This window comes from Tyto alba, unplaced genomic scaffold, assembly GCF_018691265.1.
Source record: "Tyto alba isolate M040663 unplaced genomic scaffold, T.alba_DEE_v4.0 Super-Scaffold_6, whole genome shotgun sequence".
Lineage (NCBI taxonomy): Eukaryota > Metazoa > Chordata > Aves > Strigiformes > Tytonidae > Tyto > Tyto alba.
Window position 1 is genome coordinate 4,323,984 of NW_024881327.1, and position 18,036 is coordinate 4,342,019.

The 18,036-nt window shown below is 38.9% G+C and overlaps 1 protein-coding gene across 1 annotated transcript; it reads right to left on the reverse strand.

Annotated features, from left to right (window-relative positions):
* Positions 1 to 1,033: 1,033 nt before the first annotated feature.
* On the reverse strand, positions 1,034 to 7,931 carry SMIM31 (small integral membrane protein 31). Its single transcript, XM_042807838.1, has 2 exons — positions 7,820 to 7,931; positions 1,034 to 1,227 (listed from the first exon to the last, which is right to left on the reverse strand). The coding sequence occupies exons 1-2, from the start codon at positions 7,929 to 7,931 to the stop codon at positions 1,034 to 1,036; spliced, it is 306 nt and encodes a 101-aa protein (XP_042663772.1).
* Between the last annotated feature and the right edge of the window lie 10,105 nt (positions 7,932 to 18,036).

Below are 18,036 nucleotides of genomic sequence, written 5' to 3' on the forward strand. Positions count from 1 at the left end.
TCTGGTGTTGAGTTTGAAAATATTGACTTCTAGAGCAGAATGCATCATGCTATTGCTCCTTCTCATGGAAAGAAATAGATACTAACCTGTCAAATGAATGCAGGTCACTAAGTGTTGTCACCGAGGTGGTGAAAAGGGTCCCTTGGTGACTAAGGAAATTCTAAACATTAATTCCCAATGTTTCCTTCTGCAGATCTAACACTGTTGTTAAGTGCTTTGATTTTTCCTATTAAGAACAAATGCATAGACAAGTCTCTTTATTCCTGAAATTATACTTTGTAGGTAGCATATCGGTGAAGATTGATAAAGCTGGGATGGAAATGCATGGAAAACTTTATCATGTAATGCAAAGTTTTTTATTTAAAAATTATTTAGGAATTCTTAGTAATTGCTTAAGAGAAAATCCATATTACGTGATTCTGTCTTTCCTTTTCCTCCATATTTTTTCTCCAGTGTAATTAGATTTATTGACTAGTACGAAAAAATGTCACTCTCTTTCTTTCTTTCAGTGCTCAGGACTTGGCCCTTACCCTTTTCATTCTGTAAAGTAGTAGCTGATGTTCAACATTCGTTGTTCCTTTGGGATGGATTTTAGAGGTTTTAGCTGATGTCATTTTTCTAGAAATAACCTGTTCTTTGTAAATGTGTGATCATTGAACTTGCTTGAGCCTTTATTTTTATATGAGAAATAGAAGGGGTTTTGTCTGCAGACTTGTGTGCTTGCAGTATTCCATGTGACTTCATGGCCTCATAAGGCTCACCAGCAGTTTGTAATCAAAAGAAATTATCTTTAGAGAAATTATGGAAATATTAAGCTTTCCTAATATACAACATATTAAAAATATGACAAGTATCTTAAACATTTCAGAGAATAATGAGTTCTTAAGAGCACTTAATATTTACACTTACCACTGCTCATTGTGTCAGTAGTTAAATCATTAAAGAGGTTTATAGTGTAGTCTTTAAAGTGATCAGCTCAGCCAACCTCAGCTTTTATGGTCACTATTCTTAATCATCAAGGATCAAAAAAGTTTTACAAATATACATTTTCATTCTCATGTTCCTCTTTGTTGTTTGGGTTTGTTTGTTTGTTTGTTTGTTTTTCTTTTTTTTGGTGTTTTTTTTTTTTTTTTTGTACCCCATATGAGTAAATTGAAATGCAATTAGCGAGATGTATATAATGAAACTGTGTGTACTGCTGGCATATTTCAGTACTCTCTGGTTTTGCTTATCATGTAAAGGATAAAGCAAATTCAAATGTATTTCATTACTTGTCACTGCCCACAGGAGCTAGACAGAATCTGTGGCTTCCTGCATAATGTATAGTTCAGTTAGTCAGCTATATTCATAGCTAATGTGGCCATCGTGTCTTCCAATGCATTTTGTTTAAGCTCCAGCTGTACAGAAGGCTCCTAAGATGTAGACTGAATGATCTCCACTCTGATTTTAAGATCTGCCCTGCAGGACAGCTCTACCTGACACACCGCTTTGTTTAGTATATGTTGAGGGGATATGACATTCCCCTATCTCTACCTTTCCTGAGAAGTGTAGGCCAATAGCTCATGCTACCTCCCAGAAAATGCTCCTAATGAAGCGTTGTAAGAAGTGTTTTAGGTATTTGTGCAAGACCAACCTGTCTCTGCCTCGAAGCTGCATTGGTTAAATATTTCAGAAAGAGGAGTCACCCCTCTGGGAGAGAAAGGCTCCAGAAACAGGCTGTTAGCTGACACTTGTGAGACATACCAGTTACTGATGCCCAGGTCTGTGCAAGGGCTTTATTCCCTATTATTTTCCATCCCAGAAGGGAAAGTTAGATGGTAACTCACTTCCATCAGCAAGGACATGAGAAGTACTTCACGTTTTAGTGTTTATACACATTCTAAATTTTATGTATACGTTTATACATATTGTCTTATGACCAGGTAAATTTTATTCAAGATACCTAAGCAGTCTCCAAAGCAGATATCGGATTCAAATTTCCCAGCCCAAGATATTTTTCCTGTGGGATTAGAAAGCCAGGCTACCTCTTGCTTGTTCTTTCTTTCATGGAGGGGAGCTCACACCCCTGCTGCCCAGTGGCAGACTCCTGGCAGCAGCCATCAGAGCCTGTCCCATGGTCTGGCTTTTCAGACCCTGCTGGAAAGGGCATCTTTTCATTCGAATCCTCTCATGTTTGAGAATGGCTTTAAGCTGACCCATACCTCCTAAATCCCAGCTGACTGGCTATGGTAGAAAAAGAGCTGCTGCTTTTCCATCTGCATGCTCACAAAGGCTCAGTCTGTCATGTGCCCAAGCAGACAGTAAGTGCTGAGACCAGAGAGACACTGAAGTTCGGAGCTGTGCTTGTAATTTATGTTTCTTACTGGCTAACCTCCCTGTATAGGTAGTTGGGCATTGAGTTCAGGGTATTCGGAGTCATCAGGCTGGAACAAGTCATTGAAAAACTCAAATATGGTGTTTAACGCAGTCAGTGTGCCACCTCTGCTTTCACAGGATGATGGTATTTACCTTAGTAACTAGAATTTAAGAATTTAAGTCATTTTAATATAAGTGGCCATTTTTAAAATAGTGGTTTAGTGTAGGCAATCCTTTCTTTTTTTTTTCCCTCTATATGTATAACTGGTTTTCTTTCTGAAAAAAAAAAAAAAAGTACATTTATAGATAAGGAGAAACAAATCTTTTGGAGCAAGGTGTATTTCTTGCTAGTATCTTCCTTCCTGTCTTGCCATTTGGATTATGATGTGTACATGGAGCAAACCAGTAAATTTATTTCATTGAAACTCAATTAGTGAATATGAAATCAAATTTCCCTGAGGTCAAAATCTGCTAAGTAAATAGAACTCCCTTGCATGCACCTGTGTTTGGAATAGCTTGTCACACTATGGAGATACGAATGACAAGACAGGCATTTTAATCTTCAGACTTGAGATTTCAATTCTAAGAGACACTGCTGAGAGCAAGGCTTCCAGGAATTCATGTGGTGTTTCTGGTCTTTGCAGGATAATTATTCTCCAAGTAGCACAGCTAGCAGCTCACGGTGACCAGACAACTCCCTCCAGTGGGAGATTTATTGCATGAACTCTACTTGAATCTGTGTTCTTCTAATGAGTATCTCTCTTTGGCAGCAAATGCATCACAAACTATTAATGTCTTGCTCCCTTTTGCCTTTTTACAATAAATCTGTAATCTTTCATGTTTCTTAAAATAAAACTCTGTAAAGCGCGCTGCGCTTTGCTTCAAGGAACTGTAATTTGGTACCTGAGAGTGATACAGGTCAAATAGTTAAAAGAATTAAAGTCAAGGCTTACCTGCTACACACTAGAAAGAATAAAAAGAAACCAGAATATTGCTTCCTCGCTGTTATTCCTTATATAGAAGAGCAACAGTGGCACTGGGGAATGAAAATGATATTCCATATAAATTGTGACAGTGGGTTTAGCCTCTTCTAAAAAGGGCAGCTGGAAGCACATGCTGCAGTCTCCTTCAGAATGGCACATCCACTACAGATCCCCAAACAGTTTGCATTCTTGTCAGTTTTTGCTCTAATCTGTGTCCCGTACCTCTGGCTGGGCCAGATAGTAGCCTGTAGACCTCTAACTGTAAAGAAGTATACGTAATCCTAGCAAAAAAAGGTTCTGTAGCACATGCAAGGAATATATTCTTAATCTCACATCTAGGTTTCATGTAGGCTTCTGTAGTACTTCTAGAAGCTACTATTATGCATAGTATAGAGATAAATGCCTTATTTTGAATTTAATTTTCTGAATTAAGTTTCATGTTTCTTAGAGTTATTTGGAAACAGAAATCTTTTGACAACAAAACAGGTGCAGAACAGGCTTTGAATGTAGAAATTTCCTTAGGACACATCTAGTGAGGCATTTTTGCATTTTTCAGTAGTGTCCCTCTGTAATGCAAAGATGTAATTCTATCTTGCACTTGCTCAGTGCCCTTCCTCAAGTATCTCAGTTGCCAGGTTGTTGGGAATTTGTCTTACTAGGGCCTCAATTAATGAATTAATGTTTTCACATTCCTTTTTTTTTTTTTTTTTTTCTGAACAGGGTAAGTCTGGTTGTTCCAAACAATCCGCTTATCTTCTTTAGTTAGAAACAGACTTCTGAAGGAAGATGTTATGTTTACATTTGCATGGATTACTGCATTTGCTCAAATGTAGGATAATCTTACAGAACAAGCCCTCATTTTTCTGAGGGAGGAAAAGTCTGCCTTTGAATAGAATGTAAGTATACTTGCTCACTTATGAAGTGAGCTTTGTAACTAAATTGCTTGATATTTCTAATTTGCCACACTTTACTATTCACACTCCTCTCTCCCAGTCCCTTTCCTCTATTGAAGTGGCAGATCAGAGTGTTGGCTTTTGAGCTGGCACAGGAACTGCTGCTTCACATTATATGCTCTGCTATACAATACCATGATAAAATATTGTAATACGAGGTAAGATTTGTTTTAGGACAATTTTCCTCAAAAATTGTTTTAGAAGATTGAGAAATATAGCACAATATTTCTATTTCTCATTTTCCTTAATCTAAACAAATAACTGAAAAATACACACTGTGTTATACATTGTGGGAAAAGCAAACAGTGTGCAAGCTTCCCAGCCACAAGAGAAAATAAAACAAGCACACATGTCTTCCTGTAAAAGTACAACTAATTCCACCTAAATAACTGAACTGAAATAGCTGAAGTTGACAGGCTGGAGGGACGGGATGTCACCCAGAGGGGCCGGGACAGGCTGGAGAGGTGGGCCCAGGCAACCCTCATGGAGTTCAACAAGGCCAAGTGCAAGGTCCTGCCCAGGGGTGGGGGCAATCCCAAGCATAAATACAGGCTGGGTGAGGAGTGGATGGAGAGCAGCCCTGAGGGGGAGGACTTGGGGGGTACTGGTGGGTGGAAAACTGACTGTGAGCCAGCAATGTGTGCTCGCAGCCCAGTCACCCGTGTCCTGGGCTGCATCAAGAGCAGCGTGGGCAGCAGGGCCAGGGAGGGGATTCTCCCCCTCTGCTCCGTTCTCGTGAGACCCCACCTGCAGTGCTGGGGCCAGCTCTGGGGCCCCAGCATAAGAAGGACATGGACCTGCTCAAGCGGGTCCAGAGGAGGTCACAGAGATGCTGGGGGGGCTGGAGCAGCTCCCTGATGAGGCCAGGCTGAGAGAGTTGGGGGTGTTCAGCCTGGAGAAGAGAAGGCTCCGGGGAGCCCTTCGAGCGGCCTCCCAGGGCTTAAAGGGGGGACAGGAAAGGGGGGGAGGGACTCTGGGTCAGGGCACGTAGCGATAGGATGAGGAGTAACAGTTTTAAACTGAAAGAGGGTAGATTTAGATGAGATCTAAAGCAGAAATCCTTCCCTGTGCGGGGGGTGAGGCGCTGGCCCAGGGTGCCCAGACCAGCTGTGGCTGCCCCCTCCCTGGAAGGGTTCAAGGCCAGGTTGGACGGGGCTGGGAGCCCCAGGGGCTGGGGGAAGGGGGCCCTGCCCGGGGCAGGGGGGGTTGGATTGGAACCAGATAATCTTTAAGGTCCCTTCCAACCCAAACCATTCTATAGTTCTATGAAGTACAAATGAGAATCCTCTTGTATCCCTCCTTTTCTGTTCAGATAATATGTAATATGGAAATCAAAGAATTCCCCTTTCAGCTGTTAGCAGAAGATACTAGCCCAGTGCTTTACTGCTGTATGAGAGGATGAGCATGCTAAGATTCCTATGAAGAACACCTCACCCAAACATCTGTTTCTGTTGAGTCAAGACACTTGTTTCTAATGTGACACTCATCAATATTAGGACAAAGAGATTATATATGGTTTTCATTCTCCTGTTGCCACTGTATCTTAAGTGGCAGACTTTATTTTAGATTCTCTGCTCATCTATTGTTCCTCTAAATGCAGAGTTTAAAAAACATAGGAAAAAGACATAAACATGGTTAAAAGGCTCCCTTATTTCAGGAAAACATTGCCTGAATTCAGGGCCTAGCTTAGTAAGTGTGATTTGTTCTCACATCAGTTCTGTCCAAAGTTGTTGCATAGAAGACTCTTTGAATATAGTCTTAACCTGGAATGTGAGACTAGGCCTGCTGAGTACACCAAGGTCTATGAGACATTTGGCACCTATGAGCTCTTACATTAGGATTCTGCTCTCATAGAGGGCTCAGCAGAAAATTTAGCTTTCTTTTCGCAAACTGAAAGCATGGCTGTGGTGATAAACACCGGAGAAGTGAAAAGTTCTTGTGCAGTTCTGACACTAAGGAGATGCTGTCAGGGCTACTCACACTACATCTCTGTTGTAAGATCCTGTGGAAGCTGAGGGCAAGGAAGGAGACCTGGCCTTGTCTTTGCACACTTGCAGGCATAAGTTTAAAATCAGTATGATTCCGACAACTTCCCTTTTTAATCTTGTAAGACACATCTCAGTTATAGACAAGTGAAACAGTGTCTCGTTCTCATGTTCATGCCTGTGCAAAATTTTTTGTTGCCATGAGGACTGCACACCTTGCAGCACATACTTCCCCCATCCTTGTTAGAGCGTGAGGAGTTGCTGTTCTTGCCATGTCGGTACAATGGACTTCTCCCAGGAAAAGCTGCTTGTGTCCACGCTGTCTGAATGAGGTCAGTTCTCATGGCAACCACGCTTTATCTGCAGAAATGTGCATTGTTTTCTAACACTTTCCCCTTCTGTGTAGAAATGATGTAAAATCCAAGGGAGCAGAAGAGCAAGAAAGAAACCTAATTGGCATGCAAACGGCAAATGCTGTGACACTTATTTACCTTTCACACTTATCACCATTGTTTCACAAATTACTAGGAAGCCTGAAGTTTTACAGGAGGACTTATATGTTAAGAACACTCGGTTAAGGTTGCTCAGCAACATTCCCATACTGTGGATTTTTTTCTCGACAGAAATCAAGTTAGTGCAGGATTAGTTACTGTCAGACACGGCAGAAACCAACATCTATATTGCTGTGTGCCTCAGGAGATTGTTTCAGCCACTTCCTCCCTCCCTTCTTTCCTTTCCCCCTTCTCTAGTTTGAGGAAGCTTGTCAGGGCTAGGGTGATCCCGTGGGAGTTTGGGAAGAAGAGAGGAACTGCTTTATTGGTAGGGATGGCCAGACGTCCCTGCTCCCGCCCCGCTCCAGTGGCCCCAGTGGGGCTCCTGCCAGCAGGGGATTAGGTGGCATGATGGTGACTGTGACAGCACTATGCCTGTAACATGGGAATTCTCTGCTGATGGTGTAAGGGTATGTTAAATCTCCTTTATAGAACTAGCAGGGAATCAAGTTGGGTCGTTTTTTTCCAGATTTCAAAATCTTTTGAATGGGAGAAAGACACCCTCTGCGCTTTTAATAACGTTTTCACTCTTTTAGAAGGGAACAAAAGCTTGGCCTTGGTCTATTTAAAAACAAAACAAAACAAAACAAAAACATTTACCTCGATTACAAGAACATCCTCAGCTTTGCCAGCCTAAGCATGTTACAACTCCTTAGACCACGAAGCAGAGCTGCTGCTAGGAGAAAAGCCTTCACTACAGAGAACATCCACTTATTCGCTGGGAGGCTGCTCATAGTGCTGCTCTCAGCTGCGTGGCACAGCTCTGCCTGAGTGGGCAGAGCCGGCTGTAAAATGTCTTGCTCTCACACCTTAGCACAATTTCTATGCTTGTGACTTTTATTGACGCCTTAACTGATTGCTTTCTGCCCTCTGTATGGTATTCGTAAAGCTAGAGTCAGGTACTGCAAGTCTACCAGCAAGATTGATCACAAAACCTATAATTAGAGTATTAGTAAAACCTATAAAATACTATATTTATTTTAGATTATTACCTTCTTTGTTGCCATGGGGGTCACTGTAGATGGAAGCCAGGGTAAACAAGGAGAAAATAACAAAAGCCAGCAAGATGAAAGCTACTTCAAGATTTGTGAAGGGCAGCTCCATGAACTGTTACTGCTTCGCCTAGGAAGAAGTGTGAATGTTTACTCGGCTGGCTGTGGAAAGGGACTGCTCTCTACAGAGTAGTTAAGTCTTCAATCTAGAGGATACTAGATCCTGGTCAAACTGGTTAAGTAACTTTAGCAGGTAAGGAAACAATACTGCTGGCTCGTACAAGAATGCAAGTTCAAGCCCTTTTTACTGAGGACATAGTATGTACAGTTGCTCTAGGGGACATTTACAGTAGTTATTAAAGTAAAGCTACACTTAACTGGATGACTGTATATATCTGTATCCAATTTTTATTTTATATGTATTTATGTGCAATGCATTTAATAACAGAAACATATTTTGACTCTGAAAGAGTAGTAAATAAATCCTTATTAAAACATAAAATATCTGTAAAGATCTCTATGCAAGCATAGATTTTTCTTAACAGTAAAACTCCTAGTATATAAAAAGTCTACCTTCTGTGTAATAGAAAGTTTAAAACACATGAGAGAAAACGCCAACATGACAACCAAGTTACAAATCAAATCCCACTCAGTAGTCCAGGGACTCTGAAGTCAATGGAAATTTAAAGTTTTTGGTTGCCCACAGTATTTCGCTCTAAAAAGCAGTCTCCCTGAAATCTTAAAACCAAGGAGTCTGATACATTTGTACATAGAAGTTGTGAAAAATCAGAAGCGTATAGAGAGATGAAAACAGCTTGCAGTAAATAAAGGGAAGCCAGCACTTACTGATTGCCAGGAACTTGTGTGTAGATTCCATTGGGGTTTCTTCAAAGACATCCCAGTTCTATACAATGATTCAGTATCATGGGCTGAGCTAATCACTCACAGCTGGAAGGGTCTAATGTAACGTGGTTCCCTGACGCTTTTCAGTTGCTGCCTTGCTGGCGGCAGGTACAGTCCACACCAGATTAGAGAGCGGTGAAAGTGGAGGAAGGCACAGCTCAATGCATTTTTCTCTTGTACCTGCCTACAGGATGCTGGCGGTAAGCAAGCAAACGGGAACAACAGAACTTGTAGCAGTGCTGTTGAGGCAGTCAAGACTGAAGTTTGTACACTGTAAATCATGTTGAATTTTAAGCCCTGGTAAAATATTAACATAATTGTAAACAAGACTAACTAGTATAAGGAAGGAACCCAGCTCAGTAAGTGCATCAGCAAGAATTTTTAAATTCAGATCCATACCAATATAAGCGATAATTATTAGAATGATATGGCTATGTCAGGAAGAACCAAGCTGATATAGCTGAAACTTATATGAAAAATGGTCCTTTTGAAGGATCTTTCTGATCACTTTGTGAGAATTTTATTTGCTGTAGTGTCTTGGCCTGAAAAACACAAATACTATTTATAAAAACTAAAGCATCAATCACTTCTGATTGTATTACCTAAGTGTTAATTAAAAAGGATTTATAAATTTTCTATTTATAAAAATTTATTATTTTATATATTTTGATTATTCTATTATTTAAAAATATCAAATATTTTGACACTGCTATTTCTAATCTTTTGTATAGTGATCTAAGGAAGAATATTTCCACAGCAGGCAAAGGAGTGATGCTTATGAAACCCAATGTCAACAACACCTGAATAAAATAGGAGAATGTGAAAATGATTTGATCTTGATCACATCCAATGTATCTTCTGTTGGAACATTTTTGTGGCAAACATTTAATTAGTAGCTATTATAAATCTCTTTTTATGATTTCTAAGAGTGAAAACATAGTTATACATATCACAACTTCTCTGTCTATATGATGGATTAGTTACTTACCCCATGTTATTCAATAAACCAGAGAACCACCTATTCCAGTCAGAGGTAAACTTACACCTGTGTATCTATTGAAAAAACTATTATTGACTGTATTTATACACATTTTTTCTTTGCAACAGATAGTATTTACATATCTGCCTGAATTTAGATGTGATTTCAAAACTTACAGCTTTTGCTATATACAGTCTAAAATTCTTCCCTTATCCCAAATGTCAATAAAGCTGAAGAAGCTTTCATGCTCTTAATTGATAAAGTTGTGTGCAATTAAAGAAGGGGACTTTCTGAAAGCATGCTACAGTTGATGAGAATTTTTTATATAATAGATTATATATATATATATAAAATTTATATATATATATTTTATATAGAATTTCTTTCAGGAAAACAGTTCAACAAAACCGATAAATTTTGTATTGTTGTACATATATGTGTAGTGTATTAATTTTTACTTATACATCATTAAGTAGTTAAATATCAATCATAAAACCTTAGACATTAGACACAACAAGAAAAAATTGTTCTAAACAACCATCAGTAAAAGGAAGTGATAGTTGATAATGCTTTTGAAAGCTTCTAAATCCGATTGAAAGTAGTTGGAATATAAGCTCCTTAGCTCTCTAGCATATCTCATTTTTTCCTCTTCACTGTTGGCAGTATGGGTTACCCGGCTGCCACACCTTTAAGACTGGCTGCAAGCAGAGCCATCTACTGGTGCTCAGGAGTAACTACCACTGAAGCAAAAGAAGTCAAACAGTAAAAAACATTTAAAAAGTGTTACTTCTGAATGTATACTTATATATATAAGCAGTAATTCTGAATTAGGACAACACTTTTATTAGCAAAAATATGCAGCTTTCAGAATAAAATTGTAATTTGACTTCATATTAGAAACACAAAACTTTATAATAAATTATTAAATTGCAATGACCATCTATTTGTACATTGTCCATTGAGAAAATACCACATTTTTCTTCCTGGAGACTAGTTCAATAGAGATGTGCTGAATGTAAGACCAGAATCCTCTGCCTATATCCTACCTTTGTAATGAACAGAGAAAGCATGCAGTATTTGTTAAAAAATAGAAGGTTTGTGCCCCATATTGAGGTCTTATTAATACTTGAGGAAGGCTTTACAAACAGACAGGAATTCTGTTTGGTTATCTCCAGTGACACTAAAGAGCATAGGGGATTAGCCACCTTATTCAGCATCATCATATGATAAGGAATCTTCAGAGCAAAACTGAGGGTGCTAGTGTGCAGAAGATCATTAAGCCTTCCAGTTCAAGAATGTTGGGAAGGTGTTCACAAGCAACCTGTCTTTCCCATGATGTCTAATATGCCATCGCAGTTTACCTGGAAAACTATAGGAACTCTCTTCTGACACCCATGAGATGCATCTTCCGCATTTGTTACAGGGACTGTTTAGTATAAAGGTTACATGAAACCTTCAGTCTTCCTTAGAGGCTGACAAATCTACCATTTTTTTTCAGCTGAGGGAGACCCGTGTTTTAGGGAAATGACTTTAAAAAAATACCGGTAGGTCAAAAATATCTGGAAAGAAAAACCTGCCTTTTGAATATAATAACCTTTCAAAGCATGGGTTATTGACTAAGTTTCTAATATCATTCTCCATCTAATATCATTCTCCAATCCAAGTAGATTGTAGAGAGTTTCCTAGAAATGAGGAAAAGAAGAGTGTGCATATGTGGGAAGGGATGCTGGTGGAGACAAGACAAAAAGGTTGATACCTTGAAGAGAAATTGGACTAGCCTTCACCATTACTGTGTGTTTACAGGGACATTATTAGAATACTGTAAAATTACCCCACTTGAGATACAGCTGCTGACATTTTACCGGAGAGTGATGAAACCCCAGATTTTTAGAATGAATTCTGATAGCTTTGGAATTGGGTTAACTTAGAAAAAGATAGGGAAGGTCAAGATGATTTTTGAAAGGATCTTGTAAGGTTTACATTGAAGCATACCCATAAAACCACTTTTAAACTAGTTGAGATTTACCGAATGTTAAGTTGTAGCCCAAACCAAATGATGTCTCATGATTTATCAGTTTATCAGGTGAGGGAAATGGAGTCAGCACCTGATGTTCAATGTTTGTGTAATGTTTCTTTGTCTACCTTTTTTCCAAATAAATGTGTATGAAAAGTAGCTCAATGACAAGATTTTACAGACTCTTATTTTCTAGACTAAATTCTGGCCCCACGGGGATCTTTAGAAAGCTGATCCATTACACTGCTCTGGCTTGGATTTCCCTAACTCTGTTGCAAGTAAGTTCCTCCACAAATATGTTTGTTGACTTATGTGGAATGACAGAGAAAATAAGGAACTAACTGTCAGGACTGAATGTTTGTAGCATGGCTTTCAAAAAAATGAAATAAAAATGTGAGACTAAAAAGAAAAGAAAAATCCAACATTTCTACAGGTAGCGCTTTTAATTTATGAGGTTAGACAAAGACAGAATGGAGATTAGTATAAGAACTCAGTGGGAGCTGGACAGGATTAAATCCATAATTTGAGGTCTTTATTATTTTTTTTTTTTAATCTATACACATTTTTTTCTAGTCTAGGTTGCTTATTGTCAACAAAAATATTCCTTTTCTATAGGAATGATAAAGTAAAATTGTAGGAAAAAAGTGAACATGGGACAGGTAGAAAATATGAAGCAAAATATATCTTATATACTTACATGTCTGTTCCTGTCACTGGAAAGAATGCTGCCAGTGGAAATTTCCTTCATGATAGTGCTTGTATTTAATACATGTTCTTACGGTTTCTGCAGAGGCATTTCTTTATATGTTGACACTGCTATCTTAGCTGTTGTTGATCACTTCTGAAACTGAACTGTGGATTTGACGTTATAGAAAGCACAATCAACCCCAAAAAGTACAAGAAAATGAGGAAAGGCAATATCCAAACTTTATTAATTTCCTGCTTTAGTTAAGATCAAGCTTTGTAACTGGCAACTTATTTGACCTCATAAATATGGTTGAATAAACCAAGTAAAATACAAGGGTCAAAAAGTGATTTGTGAAAGTGTAATTAATGTCTACAGGATCAATTCAGTGATTTTTCCTATTACTGATAACATGAGGTACCTACTTTACACAGGCCAAATATGAACTTTGTAAGATACTAACTTTAGTTATTTGTCTTAATACAGTGAGACATGTATCATTGGTCTCAATTAGATTTCTAGTTGTTTTCATTTTTTGTCATCCATCACATAATAAAATTACAACACACTGCTTTTTCTTGAGAAAGACCATGGAAATGTGTTTTAAACTTTGATTTAAAGTAACAAATATTGTATTAATGAGAGTAATATTATTCATAAATCTACTGTATTTTGTTTACTATAAACAAGTCCTTCAGATTTTATCATTAAAAAAACAGTAATAAGAATCAATATATATTTTTTAAAAAGTTCACACACTCGGGGGAATGAATACAGGGAAGATTCTACTAAATGGTTTTTGAAGCACCACCATCAGAGGCATTAAATGACTTGTCAGTTGTTACTGTTTTGCTACCCTTTGCTGCTTTTAACTGTCATTCAGTTCTGTTTCTTGGCAGGTCTTTCAATTGTCTAAATGTTGAAAAGCTGACTCCTGTGCTGTGACATCATCTGTTGTAAATTAACATCATTTACTAACTTCAAAATGCTGAGGACTTGATGAGCAGCTAGCTTCTTTTATAACCTGCTAAGTCGTGGGCTATGGTGAGCTGGGTATCCTAATAAAGGAGTTAATTTAGTTAGATCTGCTTGGCTATTTATGTAGCATAGGTGTATCCCCAGTCATTCGCTTAAAAGTCAACTGAAAGGAAAAAAACCTAAATCAGATACAAAGGGAAAAAGTAAGAGTGGGGCTATAGAAGGAACAGCCAGAGAAGTACCAGTAGAAAAAAAGTTGCCAGAGGAATAAGTAACTGACAACATGTATAGTGTGTGTATATAACAGAGAGGATAGGAACAGCCTTTGGGCTTACATATCTGTAACTTCTTAGTTATCTCAGTATATTCTAAGTTCGTAGTGGGTATGTTCTGAACTCTTGTTTGCTGAATCTGATAATTTTTTTCTTCCTTAACTTGTATTCTAAGCTTATCAAAGTATAATTTAAACCAGATATGTTAGCTGTGGAAAATGCAGTAAAATATAACTTTATTATTGTATACTGAAAAATAACTAGTTCAATATAAAGGTGAGACATTTACTCCCTTCATAGGGTTTAGCTTTATTAACAGTTATACAAAAAATTGGATATTTCAGAGATTAACTCAGACTTTCTCCACAGGCTTTGCTGCTTGTATGATTAATGCTGGAGGAATGCTCAGTTTAGAGCGTACACCCTTCTTCGTTATCTCAGTAAAGAAATGAGCCAACAATGTTAGTGACTTAGCAAGGCACATAAAATAACTCTTGCTAAATTAAAAAAAAAAAAAAAAAGGGGGGGTGGGGGGGCTGTTGTATTGCTATAATGCTGTTACAGAAAACGTTGAAGTTGCTTTTCGTTACTTATGTTTGCAGCTAAACTGTGTACAGTTCAGGGGCATTTTCTGTTCATAGAAATTGCCAGTGACAGACAGTTTTTCTAGCTAGTCTTGTTTAGGTGTTGTGTGTTTTTTGGTTTTTCTTTTTTTTTTTATTTTGTTCCCCCCACCTCGTCTCTTCCGGATGTTATACCCAGTGTCTTTAATATTAATTATACCTATATGTCTTTAACTTTGTTGTCCATATATTGTTCCATTCTTTTACCTGTATAAGCAACTAATATGGATTAAAAGGAAAAGAATCCTGCTGTATTTATTTCTGTGAGATATTGATGACTTTATAACTCAGCGGCAGAGTGAAATTTTGTTTGTAACACTGAATCTAACACTGCTGACCTACAGAAACAATTCTACATATGAAGGATTGATTATTTTTTTTTTTTTTTTAATATCAGCTTGAGAACCTCATAGGTCAGAATGCAGATGAGTCCAACGTAAAATTTGATTATTTTTGTGCTGGCTCATCTGACATTCAGCTATATGTGTAGTGCTGAGCACATCTTCATAATTTCTTTCATAATGATTAAAGGCATTTTTTGTGCAAGGCTAAAATGATAAATAATTGATACATATTCTATTACAACGGAAAGATGTGTCCGGTGTGAAATATGAAGGAGTAGCGAAATTTGTGGAGGGGGAGCAGGGCTTCTGTTTAACCAATACAGACTCAAAATTTTGGGGTATTAAGCCCTTTGAAAGAAAAGCCTTGTCAAAATGGAATTTTCTATATCCCAAGGATGGTCACATATTACGTAGAAATTTGGATGAAGTTGCGGGTGAAACAACCGTAAAGTACCCCCATGCTCAGAAAACACACCCAGGACCTGCAAATAAATCGTAGCAGCGAGATCCTGCACTCTGTGCGAGACAAGAGCAGTGTTAGCAAACAAAGCCCGAGGTTATTCCTACGAGTACACTCTCCTCCCGTTCTAAGCTCAACCCTTTAAATGGGAAGGAAACCCTGCTCCTGGCAGTCACCGAAACACCATTTAGTGCCAGCACGTGCAAGTGGCAGAGGATGGAGCAGCCCGGCGCCTAAGCCCAGGGGAGCAGAGCCCACCCCCACGCACGCCACGCCAGCGCACCTTGCGGGAGGCCAGCCACCAAACTGGGACCCTCATCGTGGCCTGGGATGTTCGGATGGCTTTAGGCCAGGATGAATCAGCCTGCCTAGCTCCCTACAGCGAATATCTGATGCAGGGTGAAGAGGTGTTTTTTTTTTTTTTTTTTTTTTTGTCCTCTGTTATAAATCAAATTGCGATATTGTAATAGTGTTATCATTTAATCTAAGTGACCAGTTTGACTGCTCCTTTGTGTGCTGTTTCCACCAGCTTGTTTTGGAGTTATTTTGAGTTTGTATGGAGAGATATTTGCAAAAAATGTATACCAAATGTTGTTTCCTTTAAAACAGTATGAATTAAATAGCAGGCAGAAGAGAGCTCTCTAAGCAAAACTCTACTTTTCAAACTTAACTGGGCTTAATTGGTCAGAATCTTCCCAACTTTTTTTTTAGTGACATTAGCAATAGGGATATATAAATATTTTATTCTATCAAAAAAATAACTTTATAATAAGTGAAATATCAGGAAAGAAAGTTCATAAACATGCTAATTAAAATGAAAATGATATTTTGTTTTCATTCATAATCTATATTTAAAAAAGAAAAAAAAGGTAGTCAATATTTTAAAACCTTTTATTTGATACTGTTTCTCTTTCCCTTTTAGCAACAGTTAGAAAAACTTTTTGCCTGTGTGTCTAAGCTTCTGGATGGCTATACTTCAGCACAGGTTCCTAGTCAACTCTTCCAAGAGAAGCTTGATTATTTGTAATAAGCTATGTGTAGCTCAAAGAGTTGCGATCAACTGCTTGATGCTCAAGCGGAGAGCAGTGTTGAGTGGCGTTCCTCTTCCTAGGGATCGGTATTGGGACCGGTGCTGTTTAATGTTTTTGTTGGCAACTGGACAGTGGGACTGAGCACACCCTCAGCAAGTTTGCTGATGACACCAAGTGTGTGGTGCAGTTGACAGGCTGGAGGGACGGGATGTCACCCAGAGGGGCCTGGACAGGCTGGAGAGGTGGGCCCAGGCAACCCTCATGGAGTTCAACAAGGCCAAGTGCAAGGTCCTGCCCGGGGGTGGGGGCAATCCCAGGCACAAATCCAGGCTGGGCGAGGAGTGGATGGAGAGCAGCCCTGTGGAGAAGGACTTGGGGGTATCAGTGGGTGGAAAACTGACTGTGAGCCAGCAATGTGCGCTCACAGCCCAGAAAGCCAACTGTGTCCTGGGCTGCATCAAGAGCAGCGTGGGCAGCAGGGCCAGGGAGGGGATTCTCCCCCTCTGCTCTGCTCTTGTGAGACCCCACCTGCAGTTCTGGGTCCAGCTCTGGGGCCCCAGCATAAGAAGGACACGGACCTGTTCAAGCGGGTCCAAAGGAGGCCATGAAGATGCTCAGGGGGCTGGAGCAGCTCCCTGATGAGGCCAGGCTGAGAGAGTTGGGGGTGTTCAGCCTGGAGAAGAGAAGGCTCCGGGGAGACATTATAGCGGCCTCCCAGGGCTTAAAGGGGGCCCACAGGAAAGGTGGGGAGGGACTTTTTATCAGGGCATGTAGTGATAGGATGAGGAGTAACAGTTTTAAACTGAAAGAGGGTAGATTTAGATTAGATATAAGGAAGAAATTCCTCACTATGAGGTTGCCCAGAGCAGCTGTGGCTGCCCCCTCCCTGGAAAGGTTCAAGGCCAGGTTAGACGGGGATGGGAGCACCCTGATCCTACTGGAAGGTTTCCCTTCCCGTGGCACAGGGGTTGGAACTAAATAATCTTTAATGTCCCTTCCAATCCAACCCATTCTATGATTCTATGATGTATAAATTGTGGGCTCTAGGATATGCCAACAACTGAAAAAAAACAGTAATTTTCCAGCTGTGATATCTAGCATTGTTGAAATATACTCTTTCTAGTGTAAATTTATTTGGCCCAACTTTTGTTTGGGTGTAGGTAACATGCTTATCACACTACATTAGCCACGTGCTTTCCATTAAACACCACGACTAATAACTTGTTCATCTTCAGCCCCTCCCTTGTTCAGAGGAGAATTGTGTTTAGAACAGAGTTTGGGTAGGTCTTTTGTTTGTTTCTTTTGTCCATAGACACATTGTTACACATTTCTCTTTAGAAAATTTATATTAGAGAATTGATTCTACTTTGCTCCTTAAACAAAAGTTGATAAGCTTTATGGTAGGTAGTACATAGAATCTCTTGAACTGCATTAAGTAGAGAAACTAAACCCAAACCTTTGCAATTGCATAAAGAAATTTTTCTGAACTTCTTTACAGACCTTAAGTGTTCTGTTTGGGTTTTATGTTTGTTTGTTTTGTTTTGTTTTTGTTTTCTTTCTAAAATATATGTATAACTGAGGCTACATCAGAAAGTATACAGATCCTATCTTTGAGATATTAGGAGACATAGAGGGGAACTATATCATCTTCCATTCCAAGTCAGCGTTAATTATCTTTTAACTTTAATATTGAAAGGATTGAGTATAAAATTATGATCTGATTTTGCTATGTAGTGATACTTCTGGATCATATCAATAAGAGATGGTGTTCATCACTTCATAGGAAGCATGGCTCACTTTCCAGTATTTTTCAGCAATATATCTGTATAATATTAAAAACTTAAACAACAACAAAACAACAGCCAAGCACAAAACAAGCAAATATAAAAGCGCTGACCTGGTAATTTGTTAGAAAACAAATAATGAAA